This window comes from Zootermopsis nevadensis, unplaced genomic scaffold (genome assembly GCF_977971745.1).
Source record: "Zootermopsis nevadensis isolate Lab colony 2312 unplaced genomic scaffold, Znev_1.0 Znev_ptg000030l, whole genome shotgun sequence".
Lineage (NCBI taxonomy): Eukaryota > Metazoa > Arthropoda > Insecta > Blattodea > Termopsidae > Zootermopsis > Zootermopsis nevadensis.
The window spans coordinates 1,028,497-1,054,635 of NW_028259162.1; the positions used below are offsets into that span (position 1 = coordinate 1,028,497).

At 44.4% G+C, this 26,139-nt stretch overlaps 2 protein-coding genes across 5 annotated transcripts in view; one reads left to right on the forward strand and one right to left on the reverse strand.

The window, feature by feature from the left end:
* Nucleotides 1–371: 371 nt before the first annotated feature.
* LOC110827790 (zinc finger CCHC domain-containing protein 24) lies at nucleotides 372–16,742 on the reverse strand. The gene is made up of 5 exons (XM_022059792.2): nucleotides 16,031–16,742; nucleotides 8,229–8,403; nucleotides 7,252–7,379; nucleotides 2,583–2,747; nucleotides 372–1,137 (listed from the first exon to the last, which is right to left on the reverse strand). Exons 1-5 carry the CDS (start codon nucleotides 16,172–16,174, stop codon nucleotides 1,021–1,023), a joined length of 729 nt encoding a protein of 242 aa, XP_021915484.1. The 5' UTR covers nucleotides 16,175–16,742; the 3' UTR covers nucleotides 372–1,020.
* LOC110827792 (cyclin-dependent kinase-like 2) overlaps nucleotides 1,564–26,139 on the forward strand; it is a 29,019-nt gene continuing 4,443 nt past the window's right edge. For 2 of the 4 annotated variants that reach the window (XM_087359033.1, XM_087359036.1), the window contains exons 1-4: nucleotides 1,564–2,023; nucleotides 24,989–25,219; nucleotides 25,447–25,641; nucleotides 25,867–26,045. In XM_087359033.1, coding sequence (XP_087215159.1) covers nucleotides 25,052–25,219; nucleotides 25,447–25,641; nucleotides 25,867–26,045 — 542 coding nt within the window. In that variant the 5' untranslated portion in view covers nucleotides 1,564–2,023; nucleotides 24,989–25,051. Of the gene's footprint in view, nucleotides 2,024–19,172; nucleotides 19,332–23,057; nucleotides 23,207–24,988; nucleotides 25,220–25,446; nucleotides 25,642–25,866; nucleotides 26,046–26,139 lie in introns of those variants that run through there. The other 2 variants (XM_087359034.1, XM_087359035.1) reach the window with 2 other exon arrangements.

Below are 26,139 nucleotides of genomic sequence, written 5' to 3' on the forward strand. Positions count from 1 at the left end.
TTTTCTTCAATTATGAATAGTTTCCAACTTCTTTGCATAATTTGCTTCGTGTAGAGTAAAGTGCGCTACCGAACAGCAAGCGTTAAGGCTTTTTGTCGATTGAATACTGATTTGTTAATAATATTCACAGGTTTATAAGTTCTAAATGAATGAAAATGCAGGGACCCTGGCACAAATTTTGTGTTATTGCAGAGAGGGAAATTTATTTTTATACCTTTGTAAATTTGGCTGCTGTAGCTGCCATTCCTCCAGGAGCGCATCATGAAAAGTCTTACGTCGAGCGTTCTCAAACCATAGTAATATGTATGGGCGAGAGTGATGAGCTTCTCGCTCGATCACCTTAATCATGCATCATTACAAAAGTATGAGGATTTATGTTTACAGTAAACATCGTTGTTCTAGAACAGATATGTTACATTACTCTTATTTTCGTTTTGTTTTCTTTAACCACAGTGACCTTTAAGATTCCTGAGTTTCAACGCAACAAACATGGCCATCTGAAGCACAAATCACTCCCCTATTGGTACTTACAGCACAATTCAAAATACAACATTTCATTGTTCTTTCCTTCTGCAATTATTTCATGAGATGAAATGGCTTATGGATTATCATGATGTGCGTGCACAATTGTGCAAGCGTTAGAATCGGAGACAGAAAGATATAATTTTTGCGGAACATGTTCTTTGATAGAAACCCAACAGGTGCAAGATAAAGAGATGCAAGCTTCAACCTGAATTTTACTCGACAGAATTAGCCCAACTTCTTGGCAGCATTAATGTTTTCTGTCAGCCAGTGTCGTGTTGTTTGCCAACTCGAATAATTTCTGTTTCTCTCCCGAGTTACCGTTGTCCTCCTCAGAACTCGCGTAACGCAGGATGGGCCCTCAGGCCTCGTCTTGTATACAGAGCTGTTCACAAAAACTGTATCCATAACTCACAGTAAAGAAATTTACATACAGAGGATGTCTGCTACTGCTGTAGACAAGATTTCGAAGTTGTCCTCTTATCAGACAGGACGGTGTTAGACCTGTACACGACGACAGTAGTAGCCAAGGTTTTTGCACTTCTCACATAAATGCTGAGGATGTACCTTGGATTGATCAGACACATCAAGTCCATCTGGTTTTTCCAAAGGGCGCTATAAATAAGAACACATTGGAACATGAAGTATTTGTTGGATGTTTTAGGAGATAACATACACAAAAAATATAAAGAAGACAAAAATGTTATGAACCATGATGTTCTGATATATTGGATTTATATAAAAAATACGTAGTGGAAGCTACCCATTGTTTAATTTATTTACGAAATTAAACTTTACCGAGGGTTTCAATTAATATTTATGAATCACAAATGAATGGATAAAATGAGACATAAAGATGTTATTACATTAATATCAGTGTCAGTTCTAAACTGTGAAATACTTAATCAATATCACAAAAAAGTATGAAAGTGGGCATACATAACCCTGATAAAATATTCAATAATCCCTTTTCTGATTAAATGGGACATTTTATTGACATGGGAGTATTTTATTTCAGACTCATATTGGCTAACCTGTTACAGGTGGTTGTTAGTATCTAAACATGGTGAGGTAAGAACACTAGTTTCATTGTGTTACTGTCAAAATACCGAAGGCATTTATAAAGCTTCAGTGGGTATTAAAATTAACTTTTAAAGCTTATCAATTGTGATATGTGTGATAGATAGGTACTAGTAGCAATAAAGTTGTGAAGGAGAGTTTGTTTATATTTCGAAGACAAAATTTCATTGCTGGGACATCACAATGTGACATCTTTGGGCTATTTTGTGAATTAGTTGTGACTGTCAAAACAAGTAATAAACTTGTCTGTGTACTTCGATTCCGGAAGTGAATGTGAGCGATTGTCGGAGGGTAAATCAGGTTAGTTTTCTGCATGACGAAGGCAAGAACTTGTGCTGTGGTGTGCTTTGTGTGGAATGGGGTTAATTTCCGACTCCAAGCGTTTGATGAATAAATACAGATGCAACAACTGCGCTGAAAGGTAAGTGATTCAAACACATTTCAAACTTAAATCTTACAATTATACAACACAATTTTGGAATATGGCTGGCACTTGCGATAGATAGCGGCAGTATCAATAACGTATATGGGTTCAATTCCCCCCCCCCCCCCCCCCCCAACATAGAGAACGCGATGTATAGTATATATAATATAGTACAATATACTGTACTTTCTTTTCTGTTAATTATAATTATTACGCCATGTGTCTTGAGCAATGACACAAATATGTTTGCCCAGTTAGAAGAAAAACTTGAATGCTGATTTTTTTCTGAGACGTGTGATAAGTCAGACATCAAAACGAAGATGAACAATATACTTCGCCTAGACATTTATAGTCACTACTAGGCGAGGTGGTATCGCAGCAAACTGGCATTGATGTGCAGTGCGGCGAGGGTATTTGACGGCACGGCCTTTCCGTTATGCGTGATCACAACTTTCGTTGCTGTATATCCTACTCCTAGCGGCACAGCTTCCAAATATCCTCACTGTAAATGAGTTACGTAACTAGCAACGCCAAGTAAAGAATCTGATGGACTTACCTGTTTATGTGGGTACACGTTGATGTGGCACTTGATGCATTCTTGCCCCATGTTGGCCCAGCTGTTCCCAGACATCCATTTCCTCTTGCATTTAGGACACTTATACTCCCCGAAACACCGCTTTTTTCCCTGGTAGGGAGTTAGACCCTCGCCTTTGGGCCTCGCCTGTGAACAAGTGATTATCGTCCTCAGGTTGTCCCTTGAACCAAGTGCCACGTTATCAAGATGTGCCACCTCGGCACTAGATCTAGGTGGCTGGCCTGTCTTCTCACAGCACAATCAGTACTCATTGGCTATGGGAGGTTGGATTGTTGACAGGTATTTCTCTTCACCATCACGTCCAGATCTGCTATGGGCCCCACGACATGAAATACTGCAGCCGTCACCAAATTGCAACTTCAAGGTCACAGCGAAATCGTACTAACACCAAAGCCTTGGAAAGTCAATACAGCTCAGAACTCGCAGAGTAGCAAAGCTCGCAACTCCGTACTGGTAACTTTGAACCGCGACGTAAAGGGATTAAGTCCTTCCGTGACATTAAAGCACGCATTTGGTGAAAGCTTCTGTCCTGTTGCCAAACTCGTCAAAAAATTTTACTTACCTTTCTATCTTTTTTAATACTATTCATACTTCCGAACCCCCTTGTAGTTTGTAAAACAAATGGCCGACACCGTAAGACATAGAACGTCTCCAGGCTTCCAGCGGAGCGTCACTTGTGACTCAAATTCCCAGAGCAGCTCACCATTCCTTTACCTTCCTGAATTTTCTTAATTTCCACACTACAGAAAATAATTCGAAAACTATGTAGCATAGGTTATTTGGGTCGACGTCGAATGTACATGCAAGTTAACTTAGCATTTGTCCAGAGGAACTGAGTACGGCGAGAAACTTCAGACTGAAATCCGATTCGAGCGTCAGATATCTTGAACAGCATTCAGTGCTCGTATCTCGACTTGCCTGTATCAACAACGTCAACTTCCCAGAATTCTTCTGCATGTTTATAGCAGAAGGTAGGGCATCGTTAATTGTGAGCGAGGACCCTCTCTCTCTCTCTCTCACACATACAAACATTTCGAAGAAATAACGCAGTTCGTTGTGTCTCGCTACCGATAACAACACAGCGACACAACGGACGCCATTGTTAGTGTCAGGAGTGGCCAGTAGAGCGACAATCGACAATTGGTCACGTACACATCGGGACAAGAACGTTCTGGAACAATTGAAGTTCCACGTAAAGGGTTAAAAAGGTTTGTTTAAGATTTGTCCCCAAACAAACGGGTGCCCCAATTAACCGGAATCTACTGTATTGTCTTTAAAACATGTTTGCTTCGTCAGTAAACACTCGTTTTTGATATTTGCTACATTCTCTGTTCACTTTACACACCCACGTACGTCTGGTAGTATCCTCCCGTTAAGGCGCACAGGAGACGTGGAGATGGAACTCCACTCATGTCAAGCGATAGTTATCATCCAGTTTCACATTTCGTCCACAGGAGGAAACATTTTCTAGAGAAGTTGATTGTTCTTCGGGTGGTGTCACACTCCAAACGTTCGCACGATCGCCATGTTGGATTCCTTACTTCCAAACGAAATGTTTGAGGTCGATGGAAAAGGGTGGCCTCGCTGAGATCTTCTGGTGACGTCAGTGATTCAAGTGTGTAATTGCGGGTCACCACTTGGTATCTTCTCAATTAAGACGTCAGAAAACAATGACGTGGCTCCTGCATCAGTGGCGTTACACACATCTCACTCGCAAGGCACAGGACCAATTGGAAATTAAGCCTTGAAACTCGCAAACTGCAGGATTTACTTCAATTCTGGATCCACTAATTCTTCTCCGTGAATGAAGAGATGGGCGGAACATGTAGCACGTACGGGAATATTGAAGAACTGATGCCAATAAGAACCACCTGAAATACCAAAGTGTAGATGGGAGGACAATATTAAAACGGAGCATACAGAACTAGAGTCTGATTGTGTGTGGACAGGATTCATCTGACCCAGGATAGGGTCCAGTGGCGGATTACGAATAAGGTCATGAACCTTCGAAAGTCATAAAAATGCAGGGATCCTCTTCATTCGTTCCTGGGACCAGTTGTTAAGTGTCCATAACCAGATTCCCATTCAGATGTTTCATCCGTGTGTCCGTACTTCGCCGATTAACTAGTTGGCACTCCTGCTTCGTGTTAGGAGGACCTCACAGTGTCGAGACCAGCTCTTCCGGTAAGATGTTTGTTAGCGGTTCTCCGGGGCAAATGCTACGATAGCTCCTCTTCGGATTATTTACAATAGTCAATCGTCATCCTATAACTGAACGCCAGCCTAAACAGTTGAATGCGTAGCGATTGTTAAAATCCAACAATAAATACGATGATGTTCTGGGATCACGCGTGCTCTGTGGCTTCGTACACTCAGGAACGTGACGCAATCACTGTCCGTTGCCATGAACCTCTCTCTCTCTCTCTCCCCCCCCCCCCAAAAAAAAGGTTGACCTGTCATCCACAACAAAGCAGACCCTTGTTACGAAGTTATCGATGCATATGTGAGCAACACAGGAACACAGGGAGATATTTACTCATACAAACAAATTGAAAACAAACAAAATGCTGAATGTGGAATAATGGAGGTAAAATTTGACGCTGTGGTCACGAGTCCTGCGTCTCACATATTTATAAACAAACTGTGTAATATATACAATACTCAGAGCACTGGCTAGAACAGAGGTTCCCAAAGTGTGGGGCGCGCCCCCCTGGTTGGGGGGGGGGGGGTTTGCTGTTTGTATGAAAAACTTTCTTTAACGAAATATGGAGAAATATTTTTAACATCCTTTGCTTGGTTGAGGCAGTTTTAGTTTGTCTTTACAGTGCTCTATACTCATAGCTAAAATTTACGTCAAATCTGTTTTTCTTGCACGTGTTCTGGAAGGGGGGGGCGTGAAATTTATGAAATGTTTTAAGGGGGGGTGCAAGGTATAAAATTTTTGGGAACCTCTGGGCTAGAAGTGAAGCCTCGACTGTCTTCTGGGATAGTTCGCCGAGTAGTCTGGTAACCTACCACCTCCCTGATGATGGAGGCAACAGGGACCTCTGAAAGTTTGGTACACTTCTACCAGACTATAATGCGCTTCAACCCAGAAGACAGCCAACTTCAGACTTTCCGCCGCGAAAACCTCAAAAATCCTGTCTCTGAAACAGCCACCGTCTAAAATGCGTAACATTGAATTCAGTTTTACTCAAGCACTTAGTTCCTTCGTTACGTTCTTGGCACAGGACAGAAATAAACTGCAGTCATTTTTGTTCCCACCTAACCTTATACGTGACGTCACACATCGTCACAGCGAGATATTTGTGTGCGGTTTATTTAACATCTGTGTCAACAGCTCAGACTACGAAGCGTCTGATGGTTAACAATTAATTGGAAAGGACATGTACGATGGCGGTCGTGACCTAATTTACGCCTTTAAAGTCCTGCGGTAACTATATGTACCATCTGTTTTAACAATCAGCGAGTCTACATTTTGTATTTATGTTTTTTCGTATGATTCTCACTGTAAACATCGATTATTTACTTAAACAGCGTTAACCATTCGATCTTTGTAATGGTGAAGTGTGGTGTTTTCTTCGCGGTACGGACTGAATTCTTAAATGTAATTTAGACGAACTATGATTCTCACTGTAAACAGCGATTATTTCCTTAAACAGCGTTAACCAGCTGATCTTTGTAATGGTGAAGTGTAGTGTTTTCTTCGCGGTAGGGACTGGGTTCTTAAATGTAATTTAGACGAACTATGATTCTCACTGTAAACAGCGATTATTTCCTTAAACAGCGTTAACCAGCTGATCTTTGTAATGGTGAAGTGTGGTGTTTTCTTCGCGGTACGGACTGAATTCTTAAATGTAATTTAGACGAACTATGATTCTCACTGTAAACAGCGATTATTTCCTTAAACAGCGTTAACCAGCTGATCTTTGTAATGGTGAAGTGTAGTGTTTTCTTCGCGGTAGGGACTGGGTTCTTAAATGTAATTTAGACGAACTATGATTCTCACTGTAAACAGCGATTATTTCCTTAAACAGCGTTAACCAGCTGATCTTTGTAATGGTGAAGTGTGGTGTTTTCTTCGCGGTACGGACTGAATTCTTAAATGTAATTTAGACGAACTATGATTCTCACTGTAAACAGCGATTATTTCCTTAAACAGCGTTAACCAGCTGATCTTTGTAATGGTGAAGTGTTGTGTTTTCTTCGCGGTACGGACTGAATTCTTAAATGTTATTTAGACGAACTATGATTCTCACTGTAAACAGCGATTATTTCCTTAAACAGCGTTAACCATTCGATCTTTGTAATGGTGAAGTGTGGTGTTTTCTTCGCGGTACGGACTGGATTTGTAAATATCATTTAGACGAGCTTCGGCTTCAAAGGGCTAAATATATGTCAAAGCAGTCATTCACTCGAGCGTGACGTTCGATGACTCATCTAGACGTAGCAGTGGAGGCGTGGCCATTCGAAACCACAATTGATTTACGTTCTCGAAAGTCGCTGCCGAGTAACTATAAATAAATGGGGCCTGTACTGACTGAGATACGCATTAATTGCTTGTGAAGTCAGCGGTTTTATTAAACTGGAGACGTCCGAAATACGACGACGTCAGCTGATCTAGTTTTACCTGAGGGCAGTCTTTGATGTAGTGTCCTTTCTTGAAACACAGGTGACAGAGGTATGTGGGGGGTGGCCTCTTTGTCGGCTTCCTCTCCAGACCCAGGCTCAGTTCTGTGAAGTGATCCGCGAGATCTCCTGCAAGTAAGAGCCGCCACTGGTCACCACATTCACACATCGTTGTCAACTCGCCTGCTTATTGTTCCTTGTAATTTTTAAAAGACTACTTTCTTTCGGACGCGTACATTACAGTCTTTATATTCGTCTTTCATTTTATGGTGTCACGTGTTCCTAAATGTTGACATTTAAGACTGAATATTGGGACATAGTTTAGTCTATAGTAAGCGCGCACTCATAATTTTACTTAATTGGTAAACCTTTCCTGTCGGAAACGTTTGATTTTAAATAATGTCATAATTATACTCTTCGACAATGAATCATATACGATATAACATATCATAAGGTAGGGGGAAGGCCGCGGTGGTCTAGCGGTTAGAACGCTGGCCTTGTAATCCTGGGGTCTCGGGTTCGATTTCCGGCGGTGCCCGAATTTATAACTTGTGTTGGGCAAGGCCGTGGTCTAGGCAACACGGAGTTTTCCTCCGTGGCATCCCAACAATTACTCCATTCACACACAGAAGAAGGCAATGGCAAACCACTTCTGGATCATCTGCCAAGAACGTATATGAACAGGTCCCAGTCCGAGAAAAGGATGGAAGGATCCTGTTCATAGGGACCTGTCGTCAGACAGAACACAAAAAAAAAAGGTAGGGGGGAGTCCCAGAAGGGCGTTATATGAAACGCCTTGCGCATGCTTACCGATCAAAATAACATTTGCAGCTTGCACCTGTAACAATGGAACGAATACGGCCGCGCAGAATGTTATTTTTGACCGGTGAACATCTGCTGCGCCGTCTCGTTGCATAAACCAAGCCGTGACGAGCAGACGCCAAGTAAACTGACGCGGATAATAAATAATGTACTTGCCTATACTTTCGCTCAAGGTGCCGGTGGTGAGACAGTTGCCTAGGCCCGCGTTGAGCGCGTTGGCGAGTCCACTGAGCCCCCCTGAGAGGCTGCTGCTATTGTAACCATTGTTATAGTTGTAATTGTACGTCTGTGCTGTTGGGAACGGGCTCCATACCGGTGGAAGGATCTTCGACTGAAAATTATAAACGGTGCGTTGTCATAATTTTTCGTTACAAGATTAAATTTTGATGAAACGAAGATGGCTGTCTTCTGGGTAGTAGCGCCGTGTAATCTCCAAGACGTTTACCAACGTTTCAGAGGCCCTTGCCGCCTCCATCATCAGGGCGATAAGTAAATAACGGCGATACAACCCAGATGACAGCGATCTTCGTACTCACCGCCCTGAAAACATCAAATAGTACTTAATTTTACAAATGTTAGTGGCTTGTCAGAGGATGTGTGGGTCAAAATGTGTCCTAAACAGTTCTGAAAGCCCAAGAAAGTCTTGGAAAACACTCCAGGTCCATCTTGGATTTGTACAAATCATGCTTAGGCGACCGAGTATTGCGCAGAGGATTATCGGTTTCGGTGAACGGGTTTCTTTAACTTAAAACGAAGATAAAAATTTCTGAATGTTGAAGACGCCTCAAACCTTGGCCACGCAGTCTGGATGGAATTATTCATACTGTTTCCGAAACACCAGGTCAGCATTTCAGCGAAAATGTTTCTCGGTCCCAGGTACAATGCCTTAAAACGGGGGAATTCGACACACCCTCGGTTGCCAAGAAAACTCACATGTGTCTGCTTGGTGGGATGATCTGGGTTCCTTCGCCGCTACAAAATGGTATGAAGCTGTCGTCAGGTTGACATAAATACCGTCCACTTGACTCGATGACTCTGGCCAGAACAGAGACGCTGCTGGTTTCTCGAAGGAATTGTTCTTTGCTTGACTGATTAATAGATCGGGTGATAGTTGTATCCCCTCCCCCAGAGTTGGGCCCACTTCCTTCCATCTTTTCGTCTGTCTGTTTTCACTTTGTATCATTCATCTTGAGTGTGTGTGCGTAAATTCGTCGGTTCCGAGAAAAAAGGGTCTCTTTGTCAAAAGAAATTATGACCGAAATAAGAGTTGTTTTTGGTATTACCTGTAATTCAGCAAAACAAACACCAGACTGTGGTCCTTGTTGCTTAAACTGAGAAATCATGTTTGAGCAAATTTTTTAAAAAATCAACAAATGTGATGACTTTCACGAAAATGACTTCTGTTCCCTGAAATTTTAGGACATCGGCGAATTGGAATCCGACAAAATGACGTCTCCACCGTCGAGGAGCCGAAAGTAATTCATAAGTCCCTGTGCGCGCATGGACCAACACTTGTAACCGAAAGCCGGTCCCGCGATGAGAAATATACAGTCTTCGTGTTCGTACAGATACACAGAGACTTTTGAATCACCCTGTATATCTCTGATGCATCCTGCTAACTGTAGCCACGTCAAGAGTGACCGACAATCTTCCTTCTACAGGACCCGAGATGAGATAACCTGTTACTCCTGAAAGGATGCTGGACCCGGAAGGGAGGGGGCACGACCCTGTCACGCTCACGTAGTCACTCGGTCAAATTTACTATCTGCATCCCAAGGAAATCAATTCAATGTGGATCTGGCAAATACGCAGCTATTTAGAGCGTCTCTTGCCTGCCGCTTGCTTCTACGTCTGTTCGCGTTTCTACGTCAGACATGGCGTTCATTTTAAACCTGTAAAAAGGAACTCCGCATTGCGCGTGTTTCTGAGAAGGTAAAGATGTAGAATGAAGCCGGCATCATAAGCCTCGACATAAGATGAAATTGAGCGAAGAGTTCTGAAATTTAAAATGGGGCATGTGGATGATACCGTGTTGGTTGGGTTATGCAACCCACAACTAACTAACTAATTAGATGGCTTACCGAACCCCGAAGGTTCATCACCGAATTAACCAAAGCCCTCCACCGGACCCTGTCCCGGGCCAACAACATCCAGTCTCCTTCAACTCCTATCTCCCATAGATCCCGCCTGAGATTATCCTCCCATCTACGTCTAGGTCTCCCCAGCGGTCTCTTTCCCTCAGGCTTCCCAAATAGTGGACCCAACCAACCAGATGGCTTACCGAACACAAAGGTTCATCACCGAATTAACCAAAGCCCTCCACCGGACCCTGTCCCGGGCCAACAAAATCCAGTCTCCTTCAACTCCTATCTCCCATAGATCCCGCCTGAGATTATCCTCTCATCTACGTCTAGGTCTCCCCAGCGGTCTCTTCCCCTCAGGTTTCCCAACCAATACCCTCAAAACTGGGAACTGTCCATCGATGGCGAAACGTCATCCATTTAATTACCCCGAGTCATTTTTTCCCCTGGAGATCTTGGTAGACGCAGTATCTTTTCTGAACAGAAACGGAATTGGTAAGGACAAGGTACCTGATTATTTTTTTTTTTACTATAGGTGCTACGTTCATCTACACTTTCATTAAAACCACAACATTCATTACCTCGTTGGCACGAACCCTAAATTGAGCCAACTGAATCCAGTATATATTCAGCAGGTAGAAAGGAAATATTAAAAAATACTTTGGTTTCTGGGTAAAATCCGCTACCCACTTTCCACCCCGCCTCCGAAAAAAAAATAAGTGCGCGTTCCGCTGCTTATGTTCATCAACTTCGCCCTGAAGGCAGTCCCTACACGGCAAGGGTAGCTGTTCTTCCTGAGGCCCACGACGTATGAGGACATGGCCAACAGATTGTTGCCTTTTCAGAATTAGACGGGGGAGTCCACCCCACGCAGCCAGCACCGAAGGGCGGCTTCTTTAACAGAATTAGCTGGGTCATCGCCCTACCCTTAAGGCAGCCACTTGCTGAACCAGTTCACTGAAGAAGTCGGGTCTTTCTGCAATAAATAACCTCCACCACAATTCCTCTTATCCCGCACAGCGGATTTCCGAATGTTCGTAACATCAAATGCACCGCCTGCCTTTCGTATCGCCAGTTATGTGAACTCAGTACACAACTTGTTTTTTTGTTTTATATGAATGTTGGAGCCTCTGTGCAGAAAACGTCGGTTTGGGGGGTGAAGAACGCACTGTCTGGTTTTGAAGCCAGGAACAGAGGCTCTACGCCCGACATTTCCATTAAATTTGGTAATAGAGGGAACCCGGACGGTGAGAATAGAAATATTTTTGACAGACTTTTGGGGAAATAACAGAATTTATGTCCAATTTCTAGTTCGGCCGTGGTTCGAATGCAAAATTATTTATAAGTTCTGGAGATTCGCTCCAGGGATTGTTACTGCTGTGGTTAGTTTAATAATTTCAGACGTAATTGTAATTAATATCATGACAGCTCAATGAAAATTACTTTCCAGTAATAATATTCAAGACGTAAGACCTTGGCTCGGCTCGTCGGGCAGAAATTCTACTCGCCTGACATTTTGTCACCAAGAAAACTCGTCTTTGGGGGAAACAACTAATTTAGATTTGTAAGACTTGAGGTTCTCACAGCGGTGAGTATGAAGATTTCTGTCTTCTGGGTTGTTGCGCTGTGTAGTCTGGTCGATGTTAACCAACGTTTCAGAGGTCATACTGCCTCCGTCATCGCCCTGATGACGGAGGCAGTATGACCTCTGAAACGTTGGTTAATATCGACCAGACTACACGGCGCAACAACCCAGAAGACAGAAATCTTCATACTCTGATGACGGAGGCAGTATGACCTCTGAAACGTTGGTTAATATCGACCAGACTACACAGCGCAATAACACAGAAGACAGAAATCTTCATACTCATCGCCCTGATGACGGAGGCAGTATGACCTCTGAAACGTTGGTTAATATCGACCAGACTACACGGCGCAACAACCCAGAAGACAGAAATCTTCATACTCTGATGACGGAGGCGGTATGACCTCTGAAACGTTGGTTAATATTGACCAGACTACACAGCGCAATAACCCAGAAGACAGAAATCTTCATACTCATCGCCCTGATGACGGAGGCAGTATGACCTCTGAAACGTTGGTTAATATCGACCAGACTACACGGCGCAACAACCCAGAAGACAGAAATCTTCATACTCTGATGACGGAGGCAGTATGACCTCTGAAACGTTGGTTAATATTGACCAGACTACACAGCGCAATAACCCAGAAGACAGAAATCTTCATACTCTGATGACGGAGGCAGTATGACCTCTGAAACGTTGGTTAATATCGACCAGACTACACAGCGCAACAACCCAGAAGACAGAAATCTTCATACTCTGATGACGGAGGCAGTATGACCTCTGAAACGTTGGTTAATATCGACCAGACTACACAGCGCAACAACCCAGAAGACGGAAATCTAATTTAGATTTGCCTGCACAGTGGAGAGGTGAGGAACCATTACGAGTCGCATCCCCATTCAGATACGGTATTTGAACTTTGCCAAACGGACGTGTAAACTCGGTCATCTCTGCGTTCTACACAAACTTCCTCCTCGGTATCGCCGACGAGAGCTTCTGGGATTTACTTGAGAACGCACGGATCATCGTGAAATCCGTAAACCCGCCCTTAAAATGTAAGCACGCGTCAGGGGCGTGACGCAGTGGGCGGGGCTCACATATCCACGTGCTTTGGTTTGTCTAAGCAACAGGAGCTTCGCTTTTAACATAATATTATTAAATCAGGGACGTTTAGACGGCAAAGCACGTATTTTGGTCCGGAAATCGAGGAATGAGACGATCTCAGTGATAAGGCATAGATGGGAGGATAATATTAAAAAAATCATATGAGAAATAGGCACTTAAAGTATGGAGTGGATTGTACTGGTTGAGGAATTTGTGTTTGAACGTTCGTGTTTACACCAAGGGAATGTTTTTACCGAAGCATGAAGACAGATCCAAACCAAACTTGGTTCTCATATTGTTCAAATCAAGGGGCACGGCCAGTGGCCGCGTTCTGGAGAGATTGCGAGCTGTGAATGTCACATTAAGTTTTCGCCATAATTAAGTTCATAATCGTTCGGTTGCCCTGTGACCAAGCACCATGGTACAAAAGTGTGTAGGGGACGCTTAACATGCATTCTTAACCTAGGCACAAGACAAAGGTGAATCGCGGGTGTACCTTGGTAAAAGACCCCTTTCGTCGGTGTCAACTTCGAGTGGACGGGCCCCAGAGTCATTTTGGACACAGTTGTAGATTGCAAAGAAAAAGTTTTTGCCCCTGTAAAGAATCGAACCCCGGGCACCAAGTCCTCAGCCGAGTGAATATAAAGGTTGTGCTTAAGGGGTTGCATCAGCTATTGTCTGCCCAGGGTTTGGACTGAATTACAGGATTTGCGGACAAATGGCTTTCACATTTTTTTCCCCAACCGTGTAGAGAATATTCTGTTATTTATATGGGACGTACTGACTGCGGCCTGCCTCCAGGACAGCCCTGGGCTGTGGGGAATAGCTACATCCGACACCCGTTGCTATGTTTGCATTCCTGGGCGAATAATCTTCATAGCGACCCGGGACGCAGATCCAGTTCCCTTTACCTCGCATTTCCAGGGAACGGATTGCCAGTCCACTCTTTTATATCACTTTATGCTTCTGATAATACGAAGATGGCGGGCGGGCGCAGTTGAAGGTAACACAGAAACGTCGACACTCACTGCAGGCCTGTGAAATGGTCAATAAAATGCATTGTGAAGTTCAGTTAAGCGAATCGTTTGGGCTCTGAAGCCTTGCGTTCTATTGACTCAGATGTATACTTGTTTTGGTGACATTGCGAAGCTGTGGGTGGGGAATCCTCCGTTGGTCGCACTGTCAAACCTTCACGGTCAGTTTTATAATTTGAAATCGCGGCTCAGGTGGTATCATCAGAGTTAGGAAAGTCTGTCCGCGTGTTTTATTTTGTATGGGACATACACCGATGTCTGTCGGGCCACGTTTCGTCCGAAATTGAAAATGTGAGTGGTCGAGTGTATTTCATGTTCATCCCAGTCAAATATAACACAAAATTCAAACTGCTCAAATCAATGCTGAAAGTTTGTTTGAGCTCTAATTCGAGGGTGTGAACAGCCAGAATTTGAAATCTTTATTCTGACTACAGGCCGTCGATGTTCTGGGGCTCAGACGTCGGCCCTGAAGATGGACACATTTTTTTCTCTCCGAAAAGTCGGTGTCTACCTGCAAGTCGAGACGGCGTTGCGCCACAATCCACAAGATGAACATCGACCACCCTCACATGCCCACAGGCCCTAGTCGAACGTCATGAAATCTTAGATTTGAAATTCACTATTCATTTGTGGTTTTTAAGAGCGCGCCTTAACGATATTTTGATGATTATTCTGTCCTGCACGAATCACGGCGGTAATTCTGTTGCCAACTCACAAGCTGAAAACTCCCGTGATCTTTGACGCCGAAAAACTTCCGTCTTGAGTCTGAAATGAACTTCGTGTAATTGTCCCACCATAACAGATGTTATAAAGGAAAATATGAGCGATTTGAAGATTTCTTTCTCATGGGATGTTTCGCGTAAAAATTTACCCGACGTTTCAGGGGGTGCGAACTGCCTCCATCATCGAAGGGGGAAAAGTCATTTTTTTCAAAATCATCGCCGTTAGAAATTAAACTCTTATTGAAGTGTCGGATTAGTGAGATATTAATTCGAGCAAAGCCACCTGTCACGTGATTTGCCACTTCGCTGTCTGGTCCATTCATTCTACTCAGTCTCCCGTTTAGAGGGTCCTCGTGGGGTCTGTGCCCTTTGAGTGGGGGGGGGGGGTGCCCGCAGATGGAGAAAAGAAAGAACGTCAAAGAACTGGAGTGGAAGTAGAGAGGAGAGTGTTCGTCTCCGTGGTGGGTGTTTGGGCACAGGACAACTTCGTGTGTCTGCCCCTACAGATGATTTGCTGTCGCATGTGTGCAGGGGAACAAGTGAACGCCACTTGTTTACACGAACAGCAAGAAACAAAACTATAAATAGCATCGGTGAGGCTACAACTTGCCAGCACTTCATAGCTTCATCGGCGGGATGATCTTGCGACTTGAGTGACCGTCCGTCAGTTTCGTGGCGCTCAGAATTTATTTATATATTATTCGCGGTTCATTTGGTGGTTCTGCGAGTACCCCCAAACAAAACAGCGTCGAAAGATTCGATGGTTAGTGAACTATGTGGATTGGGAAGGATATGACAGGAAGCGGTCGTGACGTAAGGCCTTATAACGGCGTTTGTCTGTAGGGAGGAGATTTGAACCTAGTCCCGTACGGATAAGATTAAAAATAAATAAAAATTAGATTTTCAAAGGTTGGGTGTGAGGATACGAATTGGGCTATGCCCCCCACATTTGGGTTTGATACCGGAACACACATTAACTGTGATAGCGTTTGTTAAATAAAATGCTTGACTACGGATTGAATGACCCAGGTTCAATTCCTACAAGAAGCGACGTTTTTCTGTATCTGGGGCCCGGACCCCTTATCTCCCCAAGTTTAAAACTGAAAGTGCCCCCCGGGGCATTGCAGATACAGATTCTTCTGCCTTTCGGTGCATACTTTCTGTAAATGGAACCAACAAAGCAAGATGCTAGTATTCCACGCATATGAATTTAATCCCTGAAGAAACCTTCCTAATTTCAAGTCGAGTTTAAACTTCTATGCCGATAACGTGTTGCCATAAACATGAAAATAATTAGACACTTAATCCATCGTCATAAATGTTTTAAATCAAAACGACGTTTCGGGAATTGGATGTCAAACAGAGCTTTGTTTCGGGCACAAACACACTCCGCGGGTCACGTGTTTTTGGGTAAGCCGTGACGAAACTTACCGGGACTTGTTCAGAAGTCGGTGCACCGTTCTGATCGGCCAGCGTCAGGTACACCCAGTTCAGTAGCTGTGTGGGTGCGTACATCGAGGAGCTCGTGTCGATGGTGGCCAGCGACGCCATGGGACCAGCCTTCCCAGGGGCCATACACGGAGGCGATACCCGGGAAACTTCTGGTTAGTCGCAGTTCCAGAGACGAAAACTCACGCGGTCTTGGGCGAAACTTGAGACCACTAAAATTCACTGCATTTTTTTTTTTTAATATCTGCGTTTCTTAATTTGCACTGAAAATTTTTCAACAGTTCTCGTATCTAACAACATGTGTAGTAATTTGTGGTAATTTCCATTCCTTTTACACAAAATTTAACACCACTCTTTGGCACTGTTTCAGGTGTCCTCCGGTCAACCTGACTCTTACGCGAAGTTTCGCGAACTGACATTCATTTCCGGTCTTATCCTATCGGAACGGCTGCAAATCTGAACACTGTTCTTCTTCCCCAGGCCTTGTCCACTGTTTCTCGACAATAAACTCTCATCGGGTTGCAAGATGTTTCATGACGAAACATCTGAAGAGCAGATTCCGTCGTATCGCGTTTTGCCAAGCGCCTCTCCTCCCAGACGCGCTAATCCTTCCCGTTTCGTCGCTGACTGAGAACTGAGATGCTGATGCTGGCCAAAACACCCTTCCCTCCCGGAGCACAACGCTCAACTGTTCTTGTGACACACGAGACGTCATGATCAGTGGCGGCTCGTTCGCGCTCGTGGGGTCTCATTTTCCTTCCAGTGTATTGAGATCAGTGGCGGCTTCTCGAGCGTTTTATGACGTGACTCAGTGGCGACTGCTCGTGTTTCTTCCATAAAAGGCGGTTGATTTCTTGGCCAGCTGACCAGCTATCAGCTTCTCAAGAAGGAGTCAGTTATCAGATAAAGAATGTGAGGTTTTTGAAAATATTTCTTTTTCTGCGAGCGAAATCTACATTTGCTTTTCTTTTGATTATGATTATTTATTAAATATTGTGGCTAGGCGTAAGAAACGCACATTCTGCACAAAGCATTTTACGTATCTTAATAATTACAAATATGGCGACGGTATGGATCTTTTTAAGATCTTATCTGGTCTTAATGTAGTGGGCATCTTTATTATTCTGCACACAAATGACCCACCGAGAGAATTTATTATTAGTGTATGTTTTTGCTAGCCTCACTGTAGTCTGTATGTTAAAATACAAGCATCGTCATCGTAAAACAGAAACGATGTCTCAGTTAGACGCAGTAAGGAGTACCCCAGTGGGAGCCCCGTCTTGTTGCATTAGCGCTGACAGCATTTGTTTTGCGGTGAATCCCCCATCTTGTTCGAGGGAACTGAAACTGCCCCAGGACTCAGATCGGTTGTCGATTATGATTAAACCTGTGATAGCAGTAAAAACATGTGCATCACCGGAATGAGGTGGACACGGTTAGTTACAGCATCAGAGGACTCACAGAACTGCAGAAATTATTCACATTTAGTGTGTTTTTCCCCCGTCAGTGATAATAATTCGGAGACCGTGTCCGTCTGCCCACGTGTTTCATCTGCAACTTTCGTCAGTGCGTAGACGAAATTACATTTTGGTGCGTAATGGTTCCATAGAAGCCACGGTGGTCTAGCGGATAGAACGCTGGCCTTGTAATCCTGAGCGTCTCGGGTTCGATTCCCGGCGGTGCCCGAATTTATAACTTGTGTTGGGCAAGGCCGTGGTCTAGGCAACACGGAGTTTTCCTCCGTGGCATCCCAACAATTACTCCATTCACACACAGAAGAAGGCAATGGCAAACCACTTCTGGATCATCTGCCAAGAACGTATATGAACAGGTCCCAGTCCGAGAAAAGGATGGAAGGATCCTGTTCATATGGACCTGTCGTCAGACAGAACACTAAATAATAATAATAAGATGAGGTGGTCTAGCGGTTAGAACGCTGGCCTTGTAATCCTGGGGTCTCGGGTTCGAATTTATAACTTGTGTTGGGCAAGGCCGTGGTCTAGGCAACACGGAGTTTTCCTCCGTGGCATCCCAACAATTACTCCATTCACACACAGAAGAAGGCAATGGCAAACCACTTCTGGATCATCTGCCAAGAACGTATATGAACAGGTCCCAGTCCGAGAAAAGGATGGAAGGATCCAGTTCATATGGACCTGTCTTCAGACAGAACACTAAATATATAATAATGGTCCATAACGATTCCATTTTGCACGGGGGAGTTCACTTTTAAAATAATTTTTATCAGCGCACAACAGAAACTGGCAGACTCTACAGACGTCTAGCTCCAGTTGAGAATTCAAAATTTCCGTTTTGAGTAATTCTTCGTTATTGTGCACATGGAATGAACATCCAGCGTAGAGGGGCCACCGCTGTGATACGACATGACGCAGTTTAATTAGGCCTGTGGCTTGTAATGGGACCGCGTTGTGGTGACGTCACGCTGACTCGCTGTGTTTCGCGTGTAGTATTTCTTCCCGTCTCATGATACGAGGTTCTATTCGGACACTCTGTTGAGGGGCCCAAAGTAACGTGAGTGTGATAAATGTGGAAATAATTGTGCAATGATTTACGTCGATGTCTTGTGGAAAATTGACTCTTCATTGAAAGATCGCTGTCGTCTGTGATATTGCGTAGTGTAATCTGATATCGACCGACGTTTCGGAGAATTTTACCTCTTCAATCGTTCAGCGATCGAGATCTTTCATCGTTGAATTGGGATGAGAATGAGACGGGATCAGCGTTGGTGATCATCTCCTGATGATTGAGGCACCACTGCAGCCTCAGTCAACAGAACACAACCATTTTCATACTCGTCGCCCTGAGAACCCTAATTCTCACTTGGATCTTCCAGTTTGACTCACGTCTTGCATCCAGAATGATTTCTGCATGTCCCAATTTTTATTGTCCTCTCATATGCTACCGGAAGACAACGGAACAGCAACGCAGAGAGCTGTAATACCGACGTGTCTAATCAGACAATTACGTATCCCCTCACCCCGCATCTCCAAGTAAATAAATCGGACGTAGATATCGATGACAAGTGAGTTTTATCGACCGGCGCGGCGCCCATTTGGGTGGGGGTGGGGGGCAGAGTTGCTATCGCGCAGGACGATTCGTCCCCGTTCGCTCGTGAGCGCTGTGTGCGGTGTGTTGCTGTCAGTCTGTCCGCGCCTGTCACGATGATACTCGGTTGAAAGTAAAGAACGGTGACTTATGCACAGTGCTGTGGTGATTCTGAAGATTTAGGGTGCCCGAATGCAGTGGACCGAACGGATATCAGGTAATGGGAAGCTTCGAAATTTGTGAATTTTTTTTTTTTTGAAATCAACCCAGATCTCAGTTTCCCCGGCAACAGAATTCGAAGTTTCAACACAAAATACGAAATTCCTCCCACTGAACGCGATTCTCCACATCACAGCCTGAGATCCATCTTAATTAATATTGCCTTCCGATCTACTTCTTGGTCTTCCAAATACCCGTTTTCAAAGAGAATCCCCACGAAAATTCTGTCGCTGTTAATTTTTCTCCCCGTTTCATTAAGGACATTAAAAAAACGTGTGACAGTGTTGAAATATTTTCGTTGTGTAACTGGCAGCACTGCTGAGATATTGCCGTGGTCAGGCCGAGAAATGCTGCGAGTGTGGTTCAATCCTAGTCCGTTAGTGTCGAGTGAGTGTGACGTACAGAAGCCTGGTCCTTTACAGTTTTGAACCGAGTACAGCTCGTTTTCTTAATGTGTCTTAAGTAATTAAATCGACGGAGATCCATACACAGTTTTCTGCCAAGTATGGACAGAGAACTGTTTGCCACAATGAAGTGTTGGATTCGGACAAGAGACACACCCCCCCCCCCCCGCCGTGTCGACTTCGTGTACATTCTATTTTATTTATTTAGTGTTCTGTCTGACGACAGGTCCATATGAACAGGATCCTTCCATCCTTTTCTCGGACTGGGACCTGTTCATATACGTTCTTGGCAGATGATCCAGAAGTGGTTTGCCATTGCCTTCTTCTGTGTGTGAATGGAGTAATTGTTGGGATGCCACGGAGGAAAACTCCGTGTTGCCTAGACCACGGCCTTGCCCAACACAAGTTATAAATTCGGGCACCGCCGGGAATCGAACCCGAGACCCCAGGATTACAATTCCAGCGTTCTAACTGCTAGACCACCGTGGCTTCTACTTCCGTAAAAGGCGGCAGATTTGTTGACCAACTGAGGGAGTATCGGTTTCTCAAACAGAACTGTTAGTTGCACACCCGGTGACGAATTCCAAGATCAGAATTGCGACTTTTTGCCGTCGGTGACACACACAGAAGTCGATCTGCCAGCCACGGCTTGGCTGTTCTATCAATAGCGGACACCCGGACACTGAAATAGTTCGTGTAGTCCGCCTGCCACACTCGAGTGAACGAGATGTTGTCTAACCATCAGGCGCTGAGCTTCGTGCTCGGTTCAAGTCTGAATTTGGTCGTGTTTGAAGTCGAAGTGCCTACGAAAATATTTGGACATTCGCAGTGGAGACGACGTGTACAGTCTCCGAGTTTGCACACGAGGTGTTCGGGCAGCAGCGCCCGCTTTCTATCTGGTGGAGAAAGTGACTCTCTCTTTCTCGTTATCATAACCCGCATCCCCTGGCTTCCGTTTTGAAACACGCGATTTTCACCTCAGCTCCCTGTTGTCCAACGCCCTCAGTCTGCTGTGACAGCTCTACAACTCGTACGATTATTGATTCATAATTTATCCTAGCCCGTGCGTAGATTCTTGAAGCATTCGAAGCAAAGTGACATCTTATGCTTTTCTCAGAACGTATTTGTTTTCTTGTATATTGATTTCCTTCTTTTAGCGGAACAGTTCAAAGACAAATTCTGCTAAGTCTTGTTTGAGTGTGGACAGACGGACAGACAGGTCACGTGAGCAAGATGGTCGATACGGCCGTAACATTGAGGTTACTGACCTCCCGGAAACTTTTCAATTTTGCTGAGAGGCGAGTGATTTTTTGAGTAGTCGATATTCCGTTTGCGGGATGAGTACTGGCTTCTGTAAGACTCTAAGATTCTCGCTTCAACGGCGACTGTCACCCAGTGTTTCTATGTTCCCGGCCCAGAAATATCAGTGAACCGAATGGAGAACACTGGCCAACAATGTTTCGGTAACATGGATGAAAATATGTGTTTCGTATTGTATTTTTTGCGCAAAATTCAAATATGGCCTTGAAAATTTTCCATCGCTTACCATTTTTGTGCAATTTTGTCTTAACGTCTACCAGATGAGTGAATTTCTTGAATATTTCTGTCTTCTGATGAATATTCATCGCCCTGATGACGGAGGCAGTATGACCTCTGAAACGTTGGTTAACATCGACCAGACTACACAGCGCAACAACCCAGAAGACAGAAATCTTCATACTCGCCGCTATGAAAACCTCAGAGTGAATTTCTTTATTCCATAGGGATATTTTTTTTGCAGGTTGCCTACACTGGCAGTGTCCCATAACCTCACTTTAATTGTGAGTTTTGAAGTTTAAGCACATGCCATTGTAATTACATTAACGGCCTTATGAAAATGTTCCAAAAGATTGGCGACTATTTATAGATTCGTCGAAGTTCAGCTTCAAGGCCGTGCTGTTACACAATTTTCATGTGATACTTGCCAAATGTATCAAATACTGATTCTAATTCTTCACAAAAGCTATCCTTGATGTCATCGCTTTTGTCCTCAGTTGGGGCGTGAACATTAAGGACAATTATGTCGCACCAACGTCCTTCCAAAATTACGTAAGACAACCGGTCACTAACAAATTCTACTCTCTTAACCGCTTCCCTAATTCTGCTATGAACAAAAAAACCCGTCCCTAACTGATCCCTGTCATTCCCCTTTCCATAGAAAAATGTAAAATTGTCCACAGGGATCGTGCCCTCCCCCTCCCATCGCACTTCCTGCATTACCACTAAGTCTAACTTATAATTCTCTAATTGATTTCAGTGTTCCAGCCCTATAGAGGCTCCTAATGTTCCAAGTACCAAATCTCATGTCCTTTTTCAACTGCCGTGGTCGTGCCAAAGAGTCCATCCTGGTCCGAGGCTTAGTTAATTTTTTATTACGGTGAAAGGTTGTTATCCCCACGCCCAACCCCAAACCTGACATTTATGGCTTCAATATGTCAAAAGTCAGTTTGGACTTTATGGTTCATTGTCACTCAGCAGACGAATGTTTCTGGACCATACATTTTAAGGAGTGTGAGGGAGAACGTTTGAAAGAGTGAATTAGACACAAGTGAATACGTCACTGGTTTTGAATGTTTCGAACCAGGGCCCTGCATCCAATGAAAACGCCTTCTTGCGTCTAAAGCCAAATATTGTATTGCTCTTGACTAAATAAATAGTTATTATTATTATTTAGTGTTCTGTCTGACGACAGGTCCATATGAACAGGATCCTTCCATCCTTTTCTCGGACTGGGACCTGTTCATATACGTTCTTGGCAGATGATCCAGAAGTGGTTTGCCATTGCCTTCTTCTGTGTGTGAATGGAGTAATTGTTGGGATGCCACGGAGGAAAACTCCGTGTTGCCTAGACCACGGCCTTGCCCAACACAAGTTATAAATTCGGGCACCGCCGGGAATCGAACCCGAGACCCCCAGGATTACAAGGCCAGCGTTCTAACCGCTAGACCACCGTGGCTATTAAAATAAATACTGTAAAAAGAAAAAATATATATTCAGCAATAGCGGCAGCCTCTAGTTGCCGTCAACACCCCTGAGGAGATTCAATTCCTTTCAGACTAAAATCTCATATTATTAAACCCGTCTGCCGAGGAGAGATTTTTCTGTTTGCATGAACAGTTATCCGCGCTTTATGAGAGGATTCTGGGATATTTTACGCTGCGGGGGGGGGGGGGGGGTACGTCACGCACGCGTCGGTGCGTGGGGATGGACGCGTCGCGTGCCTTGCGCTCGTCGTTTGTTGGCGAGTGGTCGTTGCGTGCTTATGATCCAAAACGAGAATTCTTTCCAGACAAGTAACAGGTCTGTCTGCGGTAGTTTTCGGTTACTACGGCGTGAAATTGTTTGATTTACCGACTGCTTTAAGAAGAAAGAGGTGGGTTGGATTTGTCGGTGTTGATCTTCTGGGTTGTAACGCCGTGTGGACTCGCAGGTAAATACGTAATGTCTCTTTTGTAAAGGCTGCCAAAAAGTAAACTGCATTTTCGACATTTTTAGGTTTCTAAAATACGTAATTGATTTATAAATGTTTAACAATTCTTGTTCCGCGTGGAATCGGTACCCGATTCGAAGTCGTGAAATGAAATTGGTGTCTTTTTTAATTTTAGGAACGTCGTCATCTTGGGTTTTGCGGTCCGCTTCTTGATTCCCGCGCACAGTGGCGGATTCAGGAATCGTGCACGTGGAATTTGTCTTCCTTTAACTTACTTTTTTTCCAGAAGGAACAAGACCCTCGTGTTCTTTATTTTTCTTCAGTGTTTCGCTTCATAAATATCTCATGTTGAGTAATTTATTAACCATTCCCGTCTGCTGCCCTCACAACTCTGCAAAAGGCTCGAAGACATTCATTCCAAGAGGAGGGTGTCGTATATCTGTCGCACCAATAAAGTCTTAAAAATATTAGTTTCTTTGTTGTTGGGGTTTTTAGTCGCCTGGAAAGTTTGACGCTTTCTGTTTAAGTTGCCAGGCAACGAGAGTGGATTCATTCTCTTTCTGACCTCTGCACCCACTGGATCCTGTCCTTGACATGTTTCTGCCCACAACAGCCTGAGAGGGGACGTTTGTTGGTTTATGGCTTCAAATACTGCAGATGTTGGCGCAGGCCAATGCCCCTCCACTCTATATTTCGTGGCATTCCAGCAGGTTAGCACCACGATGACCGTATTCTGGGGTTATTGCGCCGTTTAGTCTGTTAGACGTTTCGGATGTCGTTCCTGCCTCCATCATCAGGGCGCAACAACCCAGAAGAATGTTAATTTTGTACTCACTGCTGTGAGAACCTCAGTTTTACAACTTATGACGTACTAGATTCTCGTCCGCGGTGCGGTTAAAGTGACAGAGGGTTTCGTGGTTTTTGTCAGTTCGCCCAAGTGAATGTCCGACTTGCGTCTTAAAAATTACCATGTTTTCTTCCGCAGATTTATCGATTCTTTTTTTTTCCGCCCGGAGAAAACTTTAACTAACTGGGTCGTTACCACATTCACCACTGTCATTTGCCTCTCTCCTTTCATTTCTGTCATTTGTTCTTTTTATTTTGAATTTTCTGTTAATAAGAGTCACGACTGACTGGAGGTCGTGTGTTACACTTGGATTTTTCCGACCTGCTATTCGCTCGTCAGACCCTGGCGTCGTCGTCTCCTGTTTACCCCCCCCCCCCCCCCCCCCCCGCCACTTTGATCAATGCATTCACCTGTGACAGTCACGCAGTTTGCAATTCGGGGGACTCCCAAAAGCCACCCCAGTGTCATCTTCCCCCCCCCCCCCTCGCAACTTGCAGTGGGTCAGAGAGTAGCATTCACAAGGTTAATACGTCAGAGATAATATTGACCTGTTCGTTACATTTGTAAGACGTTTCGGTGTGTTGGTCAAGGAAGTAGTGTGTGATAATGTCTCTTCCATCGATTGTCTATTAGCAGCGTATAACTTATATTTTAATATCAGAGTAATGCGTTGCAGTTGTAAGGACTCGCACATATGAAGATTCACACTACTGCACCGCCATTTTGTTCGACATAAATGTCGGTGCAATACCACAGCCTTCCAAACCCACACACAGTAAAGCCACTGATCCATTAATTTTTCAGTAGAGTGTTAACTACTGTAGTAGACAGAGCGTCATTAAATGACGTAAGAACCGGAGACGAATGCTGCGACACTGCTTTGAAATAGGTTATGTCTGCGTCATGTCACGTTTTAATTTACATTTGCTGTGTAGTGTTGTGGCAGAGCTGAGTAGTGGTGGCGCGGAGGCGAGACCTGGAGACAATGTGAGTGGGCTATGGAGAAGTATGAGAAGATTTCAGTGGTGGGGGAAGGCTCCTACGGCCTGGTCATGAAATACAAACACCGGGAGACGGGACAGATGGTGGCCATCAAGAAGTTCATCGAGACGGAGGAGGACCAGACTGTCCGCAAGATGGCACTTCGCGAGATTCGAATGCTCAAGGTGAGAAGAAAATTTACTGTGATTGAACATGAGTGCCTTCTTAGATGTTGCGCTATGCAGTCTCGTAGAACTGACAGGTTTTCACTCTCTTCACCATGAAGATGATGATGGAGGCAGTATGCACCTCCGAAGCATCGGTCGATCCTACGAGACTGCGACAACCGTCTTCATTCTCATCACTGAGAGAACCTGAATTGTTATAAATGGTGGTCGTGCACATATTCCAGAAACTGCAGCACGAGAACCTGGTGAACATGATCGAAGTGTTCCGACGCAAGCGTCGTTTCTACCTTGTGTTCGAGTACATGGACCACACCATCCTGGATGAACTTGAAGAAAACAGTAGCGGTCTGGGCGATGAAAAATCACGTCAATACATCTTCCAGGTCCTCAGGGGCATCGACTTCTGTCACGCCAACAACGTAAGTTGCAAGTTCCTCAGGAACTTGTGAATGTCCTACACAAAGTAAATATTGTAGATGCACAGTCACTTTGTGGGTAGTTTTGTTAATGGGGTGGGGCAAGGCAGTCTTGAAATGCGAGTGCTGTGGAGAGCAGGGTTAAGGGTCTGTTACGCCTTTTGCTGGTGTGTAATTACCCTCATTGCTATACATGAAGCTCTGTTGTACAGCTCGTGGCGTTTTCAGATTGTGCATCGTGACGTGAAACCAGAGAATGTTCTTGTATCGCAGTCGGGTATCGTAAAGTTGTGTGACTTTGGTTTCGCACGCCTGATTGGAACTCCCGGAGCAACTTACACCGACTACGTGGCCACGAGGTGGTACAGAGCGCCGGAGCTGCTGGTGGGTGACACCAAATACGGAAGGTGAGGGTGTCGTCAGGTAATAAGACTGGCAACTGTGACGTCCGATGATTAAGTAACCAGACTGATGTTTCTGGTGAGGTTTGTGTTTTGGATC

What these genes read in the sequence shown, in the direction of transcription:
- LOC110827790 (XM_022059792.2), bottom strand. Translation starts at nt 16,174, where the DNA reads ATGGCCCCTGGGAAGGCTGGTCCCATGGCGTCGCTGGCCACCATCGAC. An exon ending in ACATCAAAGACTGCCCTCAG is followed by an intron (nt 2,748 to 7,251) that starts GTAAAACTAGAT and finishes ACTTGTTCACAG; the next exon opens with GCGAGGCCCAAAGGCGAGGG. An exon ending in ACGTGTACCCACATAAACAG is followed by an intron (nt 1,138 to 2,582) that starts GTAAGTCCATCA and finishes TCTTATTTATAG; the next exon opens with CGCCCTTTGGAAAAACCAGA.